We start from the raw sequence: 15,549 nt of genomic DNA, 5'->3' as shown, positions 1-15,549 counted from the left end.
CATAGCCTTTAGAGTGACTTGGAATCACCATTTGCTCACTTTTTTGTTTGTTTTCTTACTAGTATGTAAGCCCCAGAAGTGCAGGCTACTTGTTTTCCTTATTCACTTAGGTAACCTCAGGGCTGAGTTGTGTCTGTTATATAGTTATGTCTGCAGTTAAACTTAGTTGTGTGAGTACATGAACTTCTGGATATGATAGTGAGTGTTGTTTCTATGCTGTAGAGATCTATCCAGAAAATGGAATTACACTGTGTTTGATTACTGAAACATTATTTGCTACGTGAAGGCAATATAGAAGCTTTTTTCTTTTTCTTTTTGGTGTTAATAAGTGATAATGTGTCAGGAAAGAGAAGCTATATGTCTTAGGATGTTGAATTCTGTATTAGTCAACTTTAGTTACTCAGAAAAAATATTTGCAGGTACAATATTCGGTCTTGAGGAGATAAGTTTTTTTTTTTGAAGCATTTAGATTTAATTAATATAGCAGTGTCAGTGATATGGTTTTGTGTCGGTGCATGCATTTGTAGGTATTTCTAGTATCATTTAATTATTTCGTCTATTAAAAAGAAAAGAAAACAGTATTTCTAAGAGAAATGAGAGTGAGTGTGTCAGGTAAACAGTGATAAATCTGGTTGAGATATGGACTGGTTTGTGTAAATTTTTAGGTAACAATATGGCTCTATAAGTCTGGAAACTTAGGATGAAGAGAGAGTACATTTCCATTAAGTGGCTCAGTCCAAGAAGGTAGCCTCCCTAACTTTGAGATAATTATCTAGCCAGCAGGATTCTTCTTCACATAAACCATTTTTAAAGCTTTATTAGTTCATGTTTTTAATTAGTTTATGTTTTTAATCAGTAGGTTTTTTTTTTTTTTAATCCCTTTTGTTTTTCCAGTTGGATGTGGGAAGAGAAGTTTGCAGAACTGAAATGGAGGTCAGAGCTTCATTACAGAAGGTTAGTGGATCATCTGATTCTGTGGCTACAATGAACAGTGAAGAATTTGTTTTGGTTCCTCAGTATGCAGATGATAATTCTACAAAACATGAAGAAAAACCTCAACTGAAGGTATTTTTTTCTTTTCTACATATGGTATAATTTTTAATTAAAAACTATTTGAAACTTAGGAGATGTGGAAAATGCAAAGGTTTTTCTCAAGTGCTGACTTTCAAAATAAAATCAATGTTTGATTTATCCAGACCCTAATTATTTGGTTTGTGTATTTTAAAAAGTTCTTGCTTTTGGTTATTTACCTTTTGATTTGGAATTTTAGGGGGAAGAATAAAAGAGGAAAAAGAAGAGAAAGGATTTTTTGGTGAATTAGACATAACGGTTAAATTTTACATTACTTTATCTGCATGTTTTTGTTTATCTTACTGCTGGGTTTTAGAAGTTAATTAAATGTTTTGCTTTCACTTGAGAGACTCTTTTTTCTTTATGATTTTTATGTTTTAAATCAGCTGGTAACGTTCCGTTGTGTGATTTAACAGTCGACTTGTCTGAATGTTTTTAAAGCATATCTTATATTTTTAGCATATGAGTTTTTATTTAGATATGGTCCCTTTTTCACTTTTGTGTTGCACTTTCTAAGTCAAAGAAAAGGAAGCAAGTAAACTCAGTTATATAGGCTTGAAAATGGTATAACTATCTTCTAGAAACAGGAATAGGAAAAGTAGTTAAAAGTGCTACATATTATTTATGACTTTTATTTAGTATTAACTATGGCATCAAAAGTGTATTAATATATCAGTCTAATAAAATATATTCGGAAAATGAGATTACTCAATGTTTATGTTGAGAATATATTGTTTTATAATTTTATTTAAATAATGGCTTTATTTTTAGATACCTGTATTTTAGCATTATTGTGTTTAAGACATCATTTATTCGCTTAGGCTTTGTGTTTCATCTGCCTTTGAGAAAACTATGAGTCAACTTAAGTGTAAGGAAATTAGCAATATTCATCTTGGGAGCTAGCAAACAATTTGTAAAGAAATCAGAAATATGGTTATGCTATGCTAACAAGAAATATAACCTTTTAAATGATATTCATAATAGACCCGATTTAAATTTACCTATTTTTTCCTTTAGACATGTAAATTTAAGGTTATCTGATTTTTAGGGTGTGTTCCTAAAAAAGAAAAAGAAAAAGAAGGGCCAGACATGGTGGCTTATAGCCTGTACTCCCAGCACTCTGGGAGGCCAAGGTGGGCGGATTGCTTGAGGTAAGGAGCTCAAGACCAGCCTGGCCAATGTGGGGAAATCCCATCTCTAGAAAAAATACAAAAATTAGCTGGGTGTGGTCGTGCACGCCTGTAGTCCCATCTACTTGAGAGGCTGAGGCATGAGAATCGCTTGAACCCAGGAGGCGAAGTTTGCAATGAGCCAAGATTGCACCACTGCATTCCAGCCTGGGTGACAGAGTGAGACTCTGTCTTTAAAAAGAAAGGGGAAAAAAAGATAAATACATCTCTGTGAATAGGATCTTATGTAAAATGTAGTTGGAAACTGTCTTAAGTGTTTTATAAAGAATCCTTTTGTGAAACTAATAGTTTTCCTCTAATTTAGTTTTATAACCAGGATTTTAATGTATTATATATGTGAAACAACTTCTTAGTATTTTAGTAACCATATTTAAATATTTAGATTGCTTTAATTTCTTCTAGAAATGAAATATTTTCATAAAATTTAGCTTCAGAACTATGGTAGAATTGAAACAGAATTGTCTTGCTGTGTCTGTAGATAGTTTCTAATGGTGATGAACAATTGGAAAAAGCCATGGAAGAGATTTTGAGAGATTCTGAGAAAAGGCAAAGCAGTCTTCTTGTTGATTGTCAAAGTTCCAGTGAGATTTCAGACCATTCGTTTGGAGATATTCCAGCCAGCCAAACAAATAAGCCATCTCTTCAGTTAATTTTGGATCCGTCTAACACAGGTACTGTATTGAATTCTTAGAAACTATTAAGGAAATGGGATAAAGTAATAGTGAAAATTTTAAGATGAAAATCAGAAAAAATTGTTAGCTCTTTTCAAGCTTTCAGTTCTTGTTGAGAGTTTCCACTTCGGTGTTATGTTTCTGCCTATATCTCTGCCTATAAAAATCAGGTCTTAATGTTCTTTGGGAACAAAAACTATGTCTGGGTCCTCATTTTACCCCTAGTACTTCATGCATGGTAGGTCCTCAACAGATACTTACTGGACGAATGAGTAAATACTTGGGTGTCACAGAATAGTGTAATGGAGATAGTCTTTCATGTGATGTGCCTTTTTACTCAGTTTCACTACACTTATTTAAAGTTATATTTAGTAAAAACTCTAAGTAAAATATATCAATTCCAACAGTGTATTAAATAATAAATACATCTATGAATAATTAGGATTTGTACTTTGAATACTAGCTTATAAGTCAAGATGCTTTTGGGTGCAAAAATAAAACCAAAACCAACTCCAACTTCAGCTGGCTTAAACACCACAGGTATAGTTTGATCTAGGCTCTGATGGTGTTTTTTTGGTAAACTACTCAGCTCTGATCTTCTCTATGTTACCTTTCTCCTTAGCTGGTTACTGGTAGGTAAGGGAAGGTGACCTGTTTGTGCCTGGTGGCAAAGAGAAAGTCTTCATTCTTTTACTGATTTTTAAAATTACTTTGGTGACAGGGTCTCATTCTGCCATCCAGGCTGAAGTGCAGTGATGCTGTTCAGCCTTCTGAGTAGCTGGGCATGTACCACCATGCCTAGCTAATTTTTTTTTTTTTTTGTAGTCATGGGGTTTTGCCATGTTGACCAGGCCGGTCTTGAACTCCTGGCTTCAGGCGATCTGCCCACCTCAGCCTCCCAAAGTGTCGGGATTACCAGTGCAAGCCATTGCACTCATCCCTGGCCTCTTTTACGGATTAAATAAAAGTTCTGAGTTTCATTCTGATTGGACCAGTGAAACCATTTTCTAGTAGTGAAGGAAATGACATGAACTGATAGCTGTAGGCCTGGGTTACATTCAAACCTCTAAATAAGTCACTCTGACAGAGGGGATGGGATTATCCTAATTGGCTTAGGGAACTCGTGATTTATTTCTGAACCAAATGAACCTTGGTACAGCGTAAGTATAGGTATAGCCAAACTGTTACACAATAGGGCTGTGATGCATTTGTGTAGGGAATGTAATCACAGTGCCTTCCATGGCAAGGATGATTAAGCATTAGAAAAATCTTTCAGTGTGGTTTACCACATAAAGTGGTGAAGAGTGAAAAAGTGTCAATAGATAAAGAACAAGCACTGGATAAAATTTAAAATTTTACATGTGTATGCACATGTAAAGTTCTTGGAAAACTTAGAAAGAAACTTGCTTAACCAAATATCTATCAAAGTTTTATGTTTTATGCTGAAATTTAAAATGCATTACCATCAAGATATATTGAAACAGGAGCAGTTAGGGCATGATCGCTATCACCATAGCTCTTTGACATTGTACTAAAGAATCCAGCCAATGCAAGATGGCAGGAAAAAGAAATGAAGTGTGATTAGAAAAAAAGTGAAAAAATTCTCATGATTGGTAAAGTATTTAAGAAAGTGAATGGATAAGCTATTAGATTTAAAGACTTTTTGCCAGGCATGGTGGCTCATGCCTGTAATCCCAGCAATTTGGGAGGGTGAGGCAGGCAGATCACTTGAAGTCAGGAGTTTGAGACCAGCCTGGCCAACATGGCAAAACCCCGTCTCTATTAAAAATACAAAAATGGCTGGGCGGGGTGGCTCAAGCCTGTAATCCCAGCACTTTGGGAGGCCGAGGTGGGCAGGTCACGAGATCAGGAGTTCCATACCAGCCTGGCTAATATAGTGAAACCCCGTCTCTACTAAAAATACAAAAATTAACTGGGTGTGGTGGCACGTGCCTGTAGTCCCAGCTACTCAGGAGGCTGAGGCGAGAGAATCGCTTGAACCCGGGAGGCAGAGGTTTCAGTGAGCCGAGACTGCACCATTGCACTCCAGCCTGCGTCACAGTGAGACTCTGTCTTAAAAAAAAAAAAAAAAAAAATTAGCTGGGCAGGGTGGTGAACGCCTGAAATCCCAGCTGCTCAGGAGGCTGAGACAGAAAAGTCACTTGAACCCAGGAGGTGGAGGTTGCAATGAACTGAGATCATGCCACTGCACTCCAACCTGGGCAACAGAGTGAGACTCCATCTCAAAAAAAAAAAAAAGATTTAACGACTTCTAGGAAGATTAGCACCAACAGTAGAAAATAAAATTGCCATTCATAATACCAACAAAAATAATAGGTATCAAGGAAGAAACAAAAATTTATGTAAAATTTTAATAAAATTATAAAATGTTATTGAAGGAAATGAACACCTGAATGAATGGGGAGAGATGCCATGTTGATTGATAGGAGTCAACCTTGAAAAAATGTAACTTATCTCCAAATTAGTCTGTAACTTGAGTGGGAATTTCAAATTTTCAGTTATTTTTATAAACATTCTGAAATGTATCTAGACAAGTAGAGGTACACAGGTAGCTAAGAAAATTTTTAAAAAGAATATTATGTATTAAGATAGACTACAGAGTTACAATGATTAAACCAATGTGATATTATTGGCTTGTTATAGAAGTGAATCACTAGAACAGGGTACCAGAAACAAACCTATGTATATAAAGGATTTCAGTATATGACAGAATTCGCTTCACATATCACTGGGGGAAATGGTAACTATGCAGTAAATGGTGTTGGGACAGTTGCATCTTTGAGTGGAATAAAATAAAATTAGGTTCCTTAGTTGTATATAAAAATTATTTTTAGTGAATCAAATATTTAAAGTGAAAAATAAGCCTGTAAGAAGAAAACAATGGAGCATATTTTTGTGATTGTCAGGGTAGGAAAAGCCAAATCAGAAAAAGAAAAGATAGTTGTGTATCATTATAGAAAAATTTAAGTCTGGGCTGGGCATGGTGGTTCACACCTGTAATCCCAGCACTTTGGGAGGCCAAGGTGGGTGGATTACTTGAGGTCAGGAGTTCAAGACCAGCCTGGCCAACATGGTGAGACCCCGTCTCTACTAAAATACAAAAATTAGATGGGCATGGTGGTTCATGCCTGTAATCCCAGCTGAGAATCTGGGCAGGAGAATGACTTGAACCCAGGAGCCGGAGGTTGCAGTGAGCCGAGATCACACCACTGCACTCTAGCCTGGGCAACAGAGTGAGACTCCGTCTCAAAAAAAAATTTTAAATCTGAGTGCAAAAGACCATTCGGGTTATCTATTTCTTCTTGAGTGTACTTTGGTGTTTTCATCTTTTAAGTAATTGGTCAATTTCACCTAAGTATGGGGATAGAGTTGTTTCTCTGTTATAGAGTAATATTCTCTTATTATCCTTTTAATGTCTGCAGGATGTGTATTAATATCCTCTCATTCCTGATATTGACATGTATTACATATACATACATTGAAAAACGTACCAGTCTGATAATTTTGCTTTCAACAGCCATACGTATATTTTCTTGAGCACTTTAAAAATGCTTTTCCAATGTCTTCTCATCTCCATTGTTTCTGATAACAAATCTGAAGTGATTTGAATAATTGTTCTCCTATTTGTAATGTGTTATTTTTCTTTGCTTTCAGTACTTTTATTTCATTGTTTTCTTTTCAGCAGTTTGATTATCTGTGTGTGGTTTTCTTTGAGTTTATCTTTTTTTTGGATCACTGAGATTCTTGAATCTGTAAATTTATATCTTTAACCAAATTTGGGAGTTTTCACCCATTATTTCTTGGTAATTGTTTTGTTTCTACACTAATCTCTTTCTTTTCTGGGACTCAGTAGACAAAAATGGTAGACATTTTCATACCGTTTTTACAATTCCTTAGGCTCTTTTCATTGTTTTCCCTACGTTCAAGCTTACTGACTTTTTTACTTTGTTAATCTCCATTCTTCTATTGAGATCATCTGATGAATTTTTAATTTTAGATATTGTATTTTTCTGTTTTTAAATTTACATTTTTTTTAAAGTTTTTTTTGTTTCTCTGTTGATAGTTTTGATATTTTTATTCATTACAGGTGTTTTCACGTTTATTTTATGGAGTATTTATGGGGCAACTGGGACATGTTGGGATTGGTCTGTGGATTATTTTTTCATTTGAGAATAGATCACCCTTTTATGTTTGTTGAGTAATTGGCTTGTTCGCAGATTTCTCGAATCTTATGTTTTCAGACTATTTCTTGTTAAAATCCTCTGAAGAATGTTGACTTTTTTTTTTTTTTAAAAGCAGACATTCCACCTGGTTGTGTCCAGACTGCAAGATCTGTCTTGCTTTCTGGTTCCAAAGTATTTTCAATTCTCAAAACCTTTGCTGTGCTTCTTCAGTCTGTTCCACATGCATACACAGTTTGTTAGTTTACACACAGAATTAGGGGATTATCTTCTTCACCTCTCTCCTCTCTCAGATTTCCCCACACTCTCTGGCTTCCTTTGGCCGTTTTCCTTCTACTCCTGTGTTAGAAAGACAGGTTTCTTTCTTAGAGTTTTTGCTGCTTTGTGCTGTTTTGCAGAATCTCGTGTCTGGAGCACTTTATGACAAAGTGGTGAGAGAAAAGAGAGGAAAAAATAATAGAGTTTTTCTTTTCCATTTCTGGGTTATAGGGGCCTCTTTGCTTTGGTATTTTAGCCTTTGAGACACATTTCTTTTTCTGCAGATTGTAGATGCTTACAGTACCACCGCCACTACCAGCATTTCAGGTAGTTCTGTGGTTGGGGCTAGTGGTAGAACTGGGAGAGAAAACAAAACAGAAACAAGTCATGATTTCTCAGATACTCTCTAGTTTGCAGGGACTTCTTTTTCTGTTATTTGGCCAGAAAGATTGGATTTCTTTGTTTTGTTGCTCACTGCTGTTCTGCAACTCGGACCACCCTTAGGTCAAAGCTGGGAGGTGATGATCAGAAAAATGGAAAACTCACCACTGTAACAGAGGTTCAGGTTTTCACTTTCCTCTCCAATCTGGCTGTTCCTGTTTACTTTTTAAAAAGAGGCTGGATGTGGTGGCTCATGCCTGTAATCCCAGCACTTTGGGAAGCCAAAGTGGGCGGATCACTTGAGCTCAGGAGTTCAAGACCAGCCTGCGCAACATAGCGAAACCCAATCTCAATAAAAAAAGAAAGAAAGAGTCCTCTGGTCGTTGCTTTTTATATTCTGTCAAGAGTTTTCAGGTATAATCTGTGGGAGAGATAACTTATAACAGTGGGAGAGATAAATTGTAACAGACTTATTTCAGTTTGACTGTTCCAGTTCAATAATCTTGAGTCTGTTTTTGCTTCAGCTATTTTGAAGTTCTGCTATTAAGGGCATACTCACTTAGAATTTTTGTGTTTTCTTAATGAATTGACCATTTTAGCATTGTGAAATATCCCTTTTCTTTTTGTTAAAATTCCTTGTCCTGAAGTCTAGTTTTTCTTATATTAATATAGCCACTTTTGGTTTCTTATGATTAGTATTTGCATGGTATATATTTTTCTTTTTCCTTTTTTTTTAAAAAAATTTTCATCTATTTTTATCTTTAAAGAGTGTTTCTTATACATACCTTTTTAAAATCTAGTTTGACAATCTCAGTCTTTTAGTTGGGTTTAGACTAGGGTAAGTAAACTACTATCTGTGAGCCAAATTCCACTTCGTACTTGTTTATGGTGTGGCTTGCAAAGTAAAAATGGTTTTTACACTTTTAAATGGCTCTAACATATCAAAAGGAGAATACTATTGTGACACATGAAGCTTACATGAAATTCAAATTTTAGTATCCATAATTAAGTTTTAAATTTTGTCAAAAAATCTGTGGAAGGTTTTTTTCTCACTTGTATAAATACTTGCATAATATTGTAGATTTTTGTATCTTGGACCACCAAACCTAAAATATTTATCATATGACCCTTTACAGAAAAAGCTGACCATTTACTTTTTTTTTGAGATGGAGTTTCACTCTTGTTGCCTAGGCTGGAGTGCAATGGCACGATCTCAGCTCACTGCAACCTCCACCTCCTGGGTTCAAGCAATTCTCCTGCCTCAGCCTCCCGAGTAGCTGAGACCACAGGTGCATGCCACCATGCCCAGCTAATTTTTTTGTTTTTTTTAGTAGAGATGGGGTTTCACCCTGTTGGCCAGGTTGGTCTCGATCTCTTGACCTCATGATCTGCCTGCCTTGGCCTCCCAAAGTGCTGGGATTACAGGCATGAGTCACCGTGCCCAGCTGACCATTTACTTTTAATGTAATTTTTAATATATTTGGATCTAAGTGTACTTACTCTCTTGCTGTTTTTCTCTGTCTCTTCTGTTTCTGTTTTTCCCCTCCTTTCCTGCCTTTAGATTATTTTTAATGTTCTATTTTATCTCCATTATTGGCACATTAGCTATATAATTTTGTCTTATTATTTTAGTAGTTGCTCCGGAGTTTATAACTCAAGTCTTTTTTTTTTTTTTCTTTTATTATTATTATTATTATTATTATTATTATTATTATTATTATACTTTAGGTTTTATGGTACATGTGCCCAATGTGCAGCTAAGTTACATATGTATACATGTGCCATGCTGGTGCGCTGCACCCACCAACTCGTTATCTAGCATTAGGTATATCTCCCAATGCTATCCCTCCCCCCTCCCCCCAACCCACAACAGTCCCCGAAGTGTGATGTTCCCCTTCCTGTGTCCATGTGTTCTCATTGTTCAATTCCCACCTATGAGTGAGAATATGCGGTGTTTGGTTTTTTGTTCTTGCGATAGTTTACTGAGAATGATGATTTCCAATTTCATCCATGTCCCTACAAAGGACATGAACTCATCATTTTTTATGGCTGCATAGTATTCCATGGTGTATATGTGCCACATTTTCTTAATCCAGTCTATCATTGTTGGACATTTGGGTTGGTTCCAAGTCTTTGCTATTGTGAATAATGCGGCAATAAACATACGTGTGCATGTGTCTTTATAGCAGCACGATTTATAGTCCTTTGGGTATATACCCAGTAATGGGATGGCTGGGTCAAATGGAATTTCTAGTTCTAGATCCCTGAGGAATCGCCACACTGACTTCCACAAGGGTTGAACTAGTTTACAGTCCCACCAACAGTGTAAAAGTGTTCCTATTTCTCCACATCCTCTCCAGCACCTGTTGTTTCCTGACTTTTTAATGATTGCCATTCTAACTGGTGTGAGATGGTATCTCATTGTGGTTTTGATTTGCATTTCTCTGATGGCCAGTGATGGTGAGCATTTTTTCATGTGTTTTTTGGCTGCATAAATGTCTTCTTTTGAGAAGTGTCTGTTCATGTCCTTCGCCCACTTTTTGATGGGGTTGTTTGTTTTTTTCTTGTAAATTTGTTGGAGTTCATTGTAGATTCTGGATATTAGCCCTTTGTCAGACGAGTAGGTTGCGAAAATTTTCTCCCATTTTGTAGGTTGCCTGTTCACTCTGATGGTAGTTTCCTTTGCTGTGCAGAAGCTCTTGAGTTTAATTAGATCCCATTTGTCAATTTTGGCTTTTGTTGCCATTGCTTTTGGTGTTTTCGACATGAAGTCCTTGCCCATGCCTATGTCCTGAATGGTATTGCCTAGGTTTTCTTCTAGGGTTTTTATGGTTTTAGGTCTAACATTTAAGTCTTTAATCCATCTTGAATTGATTTTTGTATAAGGTGTAAGGAAGGGATCCAGTTTCAGCTTTCTACATATGGCTAGCCAGTTTTCCCAGCACCATTTATTAAATAGGGAATCCTTTCCCCATTTCTTGTTTTTCTCAGGTTTGTCAAAGATCAGATGGTTGTAGATATGTGGCATTATTTCTGACGGCTCTGTTCTGTTCCATTGATCTATATCTCTGTTTTGGTACCAGTACCATGCTGTTTTGGTTACTGTAGCCTTGTAGTATAGTTTGAAGTCAGGTAGCGTGATGCCTCCAGCTTTGTTCTTTTGGCTTAGGATTGACTTGGCGATGTGGGCTCTTTTTTGGTTCCATATGAACTTTAAAGTAGTTTTTTCCAATTCTGTGAAGAAAGTCATTGGTAGCTTGATGGGGATGGCATTGAATCTGTAAATTACCTTGGGAAGGATGGCCATTTTCATGATATCGATTCTTCCTACCCATGAGCATGGAATGTTCTTCCATTTGTTTGTATCCTCTTTTATTTCCTTGAGCAGTGGTTTGTAGTTCTCCTTGAAGAGGTCTTTCACATCCCTTGTAAGTTGGATTCCTAGGTATTTTATTCTCTTTGAAGCAATTGTGAATGGGAGTTCACTCATGATTTGGCTCTCTGTTTGTCTGTTATTGATGTATAAGAATGCTTGTGATTTTTGCACATTGATTTTGTATCCTGAGACTTTGCTGAAGTTGCTTATCAGCTTAAGGAGATTTTGGGCTGAGACAATGGGGTTTTCTAGATATACTATCATGTCATCTGCAAACAGGGACAATTTGACTTCCTCTTTTCCTAATTGAATACCCTTTATTTCCTTCTTCTGCCTAATTGCCCTGGCCAGAACTTCCAACACTATGTTGAATAGAAGTGGCGAGAGAGGGCATCCCTGTCTTGTGCCAGTTTTCAAAGGGAATGCTTCCAGTTTTTGCACATTCAGTATGATATTGGCTGTGGGTTTGTCATAAATAGCTCTTATTATTTTGAGATACGTCCCATCAATTCCTAATTTATTGAGAGTTTTTAGCATGAAGGGTTGTTGAATTTTGTCAAAGGCCTTTTCTGCATCTATTGAGATAATCATGTGGTTTTTGTCTTTGGTTCTGTTTATATGCTGGATTACATTGATTGATTTGTGTATATTGAACCAGCCTTGCATCCCAGGGATGAAGCCCACTTGATCATGGTGGATAAGCTTTTTGATGTGCTGCTGGATTCTGTTTGCCAGTATTTTATTGAGGATTTTTGCATCAATGTTCATCAAGGATATTGGTCTAAAATTCTCTTTTTTTGTTGTGTCTCTGCCAGGCTTTGGTATCAGGATGATGCTGGCCTCATAAAATGAGTTAGGGAGGATTCCCTCTTTTTCTATTGATTGGAATAGTTTCAGAAGGAATGGTACCAGCTCCTCCTTGTACCTCTGGTAGAATTCGGCTGTGAACCCATCTGGTCCTGGACTTTTTTTGGTTGGTAAGCTATTGATTATTGCCACAATTTCAGCTCCTGTTATTGGTCTATTCAGAGATTCAACTTCTTCTTGGTTTAGTCTTGGGAGGGTGTATGTGTTGAGGAATTTATCCATTTCTTCTAGATTTTCTAGTTTATTTGCATAGAGGTGTTTGTAATATTCTCTGATGGTAGTTTGTATTTCTGTGGGATCGGTGGTGATATCCCCTTTATCATTTTTTATTGCATCTATTTGATTCTTCTCTCTTTTTTTCTTTATTAATCTTGCTAGCGGTCTATCAATTTTGTTGATCCTTTGAAAAAACCAGCTCCTGGATTCATTTATTTTTTGAAGGGTTTTTTGTGTCTCTATTTCCTTCAGTTCTGCTCTGATTTTAGTTATTTCTTGCCTTCTGCTAGCTTTTGAATGTGTTTGCTCTTGCTTTTCTAGTTCTTTTAATTGTGATGTTAGGGTGTCAATTTTGGATCTTTCCTGCTTTCTCTTGTGGGCATTTAGTGCTATAAATTTCCCTCTACACACTGCTTTGAATGCATCCCAGAGATTCTGGTACGTTGTGTCTTGGTTCTTGTTGGTTTCAAAGAACATCTTTATTTCTGCCTTCATTTCGTTATGTACCCAGTAGTCATTCAGGAGCAGGTTGTTCAGTTTCCACGTAGTTGAGCGGTTTTGAGTGAGATTCTTAATCCTGAGTTCTAGCTTGATTGCACTGTGATCTGAGAGACAGTTTGTTACAATTTCTGTTCTTTTACATTTATTGAGGAGAGCTTTACTTCCAAGTAGATGGTCAATTTTGGAATAGGTGTGGTGTGGTGCTGAAAAAAATGTATATTCTGTTGATTTGGGGTGGAGAGTTTTGTAGATGTCTGTTAGGTCCGCTTGGTGCAGAGCTGAGTTCAATTCCTGGGTATCCTTGTTGACTTTCTGTCTCGTTGATCTGTCTAATATTGACAGTGGGGTGTTAAAGTCTCCCATTATTAATGTGTGGGAGTCTAAGTCTCTTTGTAGGTCACTCAGGACTTGCTTTATGAATCTGGGTGCTCTTGTATTGGGTGCATATATATTTAGGATAGTTAGCTCTTCTTGTTGAATTAATCCCTTTACCATTATGTAATGGCCTTCTTTGTCTCTTTTGATCTTTGTTGGTTTAAAGTCTGTTTTATCAGAGACTAGGATTGCAACCCCTGCCTTTTTTTGTTTTCCATTTGCTTGGTAGATCTTCCTCCATCCTTTTATTTTGAGCCTATGTTTATTTTGAGTCTCTGCACGTGATTTGGGTTTCCTGAATACAGCACACTGATGGGTCTTGAGTCTTTATCCAATTTGCCAGTCTGTGTCTTTTAATTGGAGCATTTAGTCCATTTACATTTAAAGTTAATATTGTTATGTGTGAATTTGATCCTGTCATTATGATGTTAGCTGGATATTTTGCTCATTAGTTGATGCAGTCTCTTCCTAGTCTCAATGGTCTTTACATTTCGGTATGATTTTGCAGTGGCTGGTACCGGCTGTGCCTTTCCATGTTTAGCGCTTCCTTCAAGAGCTCTTTTAGGGCAGGCCTGGTGGTGACAAAATCTCTCAGCATTTGCTTGTCTGTGAAGTATTTTATCTCTCCTTCACTTATGAAGCTTAGTTTGGCAGGATATGAAATTCTGGGTTGAAAATTCTTTTCTTTAAGAATGTTGAATATTGGCCCCCACTCTCTTCTGGCTTGTAGGGTTTCTGCCGAGAGATCCGCTGTTAGTCTGATGGGCTTCCCTTTGATGGTAACCCGTCCTTTCTCTCTGGCTGCCCTTAACATTTTTTCCTTCATTTCAACTTTGGTGAATCTGACAATTATGTGTCTTGGAGTTGCTCTTCTCGAGGAGTATCTTTGTGGCGTTCTCTGTATTTCCTGAATCTGAATGTTGGCCTGCCTTGCTAGATTGGGGAAGTTATCCTGGATAATATCCTGCAGAGTGTTTTCCAACTTGGTTCCATTCTCCCCATCACTTTCAGGTACACCAATCAGACGGAGATTTGGTCTTTTCACATAGTCCCACATTTCTTGGAGGCTTTGCTCGTTTCTTTTTATTCTTTTTTCTCTAAACTTCCCTTCTCGCTTCATTTCATTCATTTCATCTTCCAGGGCTGATACCCTTTCTTCCATTTGATCGCATCGGCTCCTGAGGCTTCTGCATTCTTCATGTAGTTCTCGAGCCTTGGTTTTCAGCTCCATCAGCTCCTTTAAGCACTTCTCTGTATTGGTTATTCTAGTTATACATTCTTCTAAATTTTTTTTCAAAGTTTTCAACTTCTTTGCCTTTGGTTTGAATATCCTCCCGTAGCCCGGAGTAATTTGATCGTCTGAAGCCTTCTTCTCTCAGCTCGTCAAAGTCATTCTCCGTCCAGCTTTGTTCCGTTGCTGGTGAGGAACTGCGTTCCTTTGGAGGAGGAGAGGTACTCTGGTTTTTAGAGTTTCCAGTTTTTCTGCTCTGTTTTTTCCCCATCTTTGTGGTTTTATCTACTTTTGGTCTTTGATGATGGTGATGTACAGATGGGTTTTTGGTGTGGATGTCCTTTCTGTTAGTTTTCCTTCTAACAGACAGAACCCTCAGCTGCAGGTCTGTTGGAGTACCTGGCCGGCCGTGTGAGGTGTCAGTCTGCCCCTGCTGGGGGGTGCCTCCCAGTTAGGCTGCTCGGGGGTCAGGGGTCAGGGACCCACTTGAGGAGGCAGTCAGCCCGTTCTCAGATCTCCAGCTGCGTGCTGGGAGAACCACTGCTCTCCTCACAGCTGTCAGACAGGGACATTTAAGTCTGCAGAGGTTACTGCTGTCTTTTTGTTTGTCTGTGCCCTGCCCCCAGAGGTGGAGCCTACAGAGGCAGGCAGGCCTCCTTGAGCTGTGGTGGGCTCCACCTAGTTCAAGCTTCCAGGCTGCTTTGTTTACCTAAGCGAGCCTGGGCAATGGCGGGCGCCCCTCCCCCAGCCTCGCTGCCGACTTGCTGTTTGATCTCAGACTGCTGTGCTAGCAATCAGGGAGACTCCGTGGGCGTAGGACCCTCTGAGCCAGGTGCGGGCTATACTCTCCTGGGGCACCGTTTCCTAAGCCCGTCAGAAAAGCACAGTATTCGGGTGGGAGTGGCCCGATTTTCCAGGTGCCGTCTGTCACCCCTGGAAGGGGAACTCCCTGACCCCTTGTGCTTCCCAAGTGAGGCAATGCCTCGCCCCTCCTTCGGCTGGCACACGGTGCACTCACCCACTGACCTGCGCCCACTGTCTGGCACTCCCTAGTGAGATGAACACGGTACCTCAGATGGAAATGCAGAAATCACCCGTCTTCTGCGTGGCTCGCGCTGGGAGCTCTAGACCGGAGCTGTTCCTATTCGGCCATCTTGGCTCCTCTCCATAACTCAAGTCTTTAACTCATGTACATTCTAATAATATCATA

The 15,549-nt window shown here is 38.2% G+C and overlaps 1 protein-coding gene across 13 annotated transcripts in view; it reads left to right on the top strand.

Annotated features, from left to right (window-relative positions):
• RABGAP1L (RAB GTPase activating protein 1 like) overlaps positions 1–15,549 on the top strand; it is an 852,978-nt gene that overhangs the window by 70,739 nt on the left and 766,690 nt on the right. For 8 of the 13 annotated variants that reach the window (XM_054449610.2, XM_054449617.2, XM_054449626.2 and 5 more), the window contains exons 2-3: positions 895–1,065; positions 2,740–2,932. In XM_054449610.2, coding sequence (XP_054305585.1) covers positions 928–1,065; positions 2,740–2,932 — 331 coding nt within the window. In that variant the 5' untranslated portion in view covers positions 895–927. Of the gene's footprint in view, positions 1–894; positions 1,066–2,119; positions 2,223–2,739; positions 2,933–15,549 lie in introns of those variants that run through there. The other 5 variants (XM_054449637.2, XM_054449629.2, XM_054449665.2 and 2 more) reach the window with 2 other exon arrangements.

This window comes from Pongo pygmaeus, chromosome 1 (genome assembly GCF_028885625.2).
Source record: "Pongo pygmaeus isolate AG05252 chromosome 1, NHGRI_mPonPyg2-v2.0_pri, whole genome shotgun sequence".
Classification (NCBI taxonomy): domain Eukaryota; kingdom Metazoa; phylum Chordata; class Mammalia; order Primates; family Hominidae; genus Pongo; species Pongo pygmaeus.
This window is presented reverse-complemented; position numbering and strand designations above follow the sequence as displayed.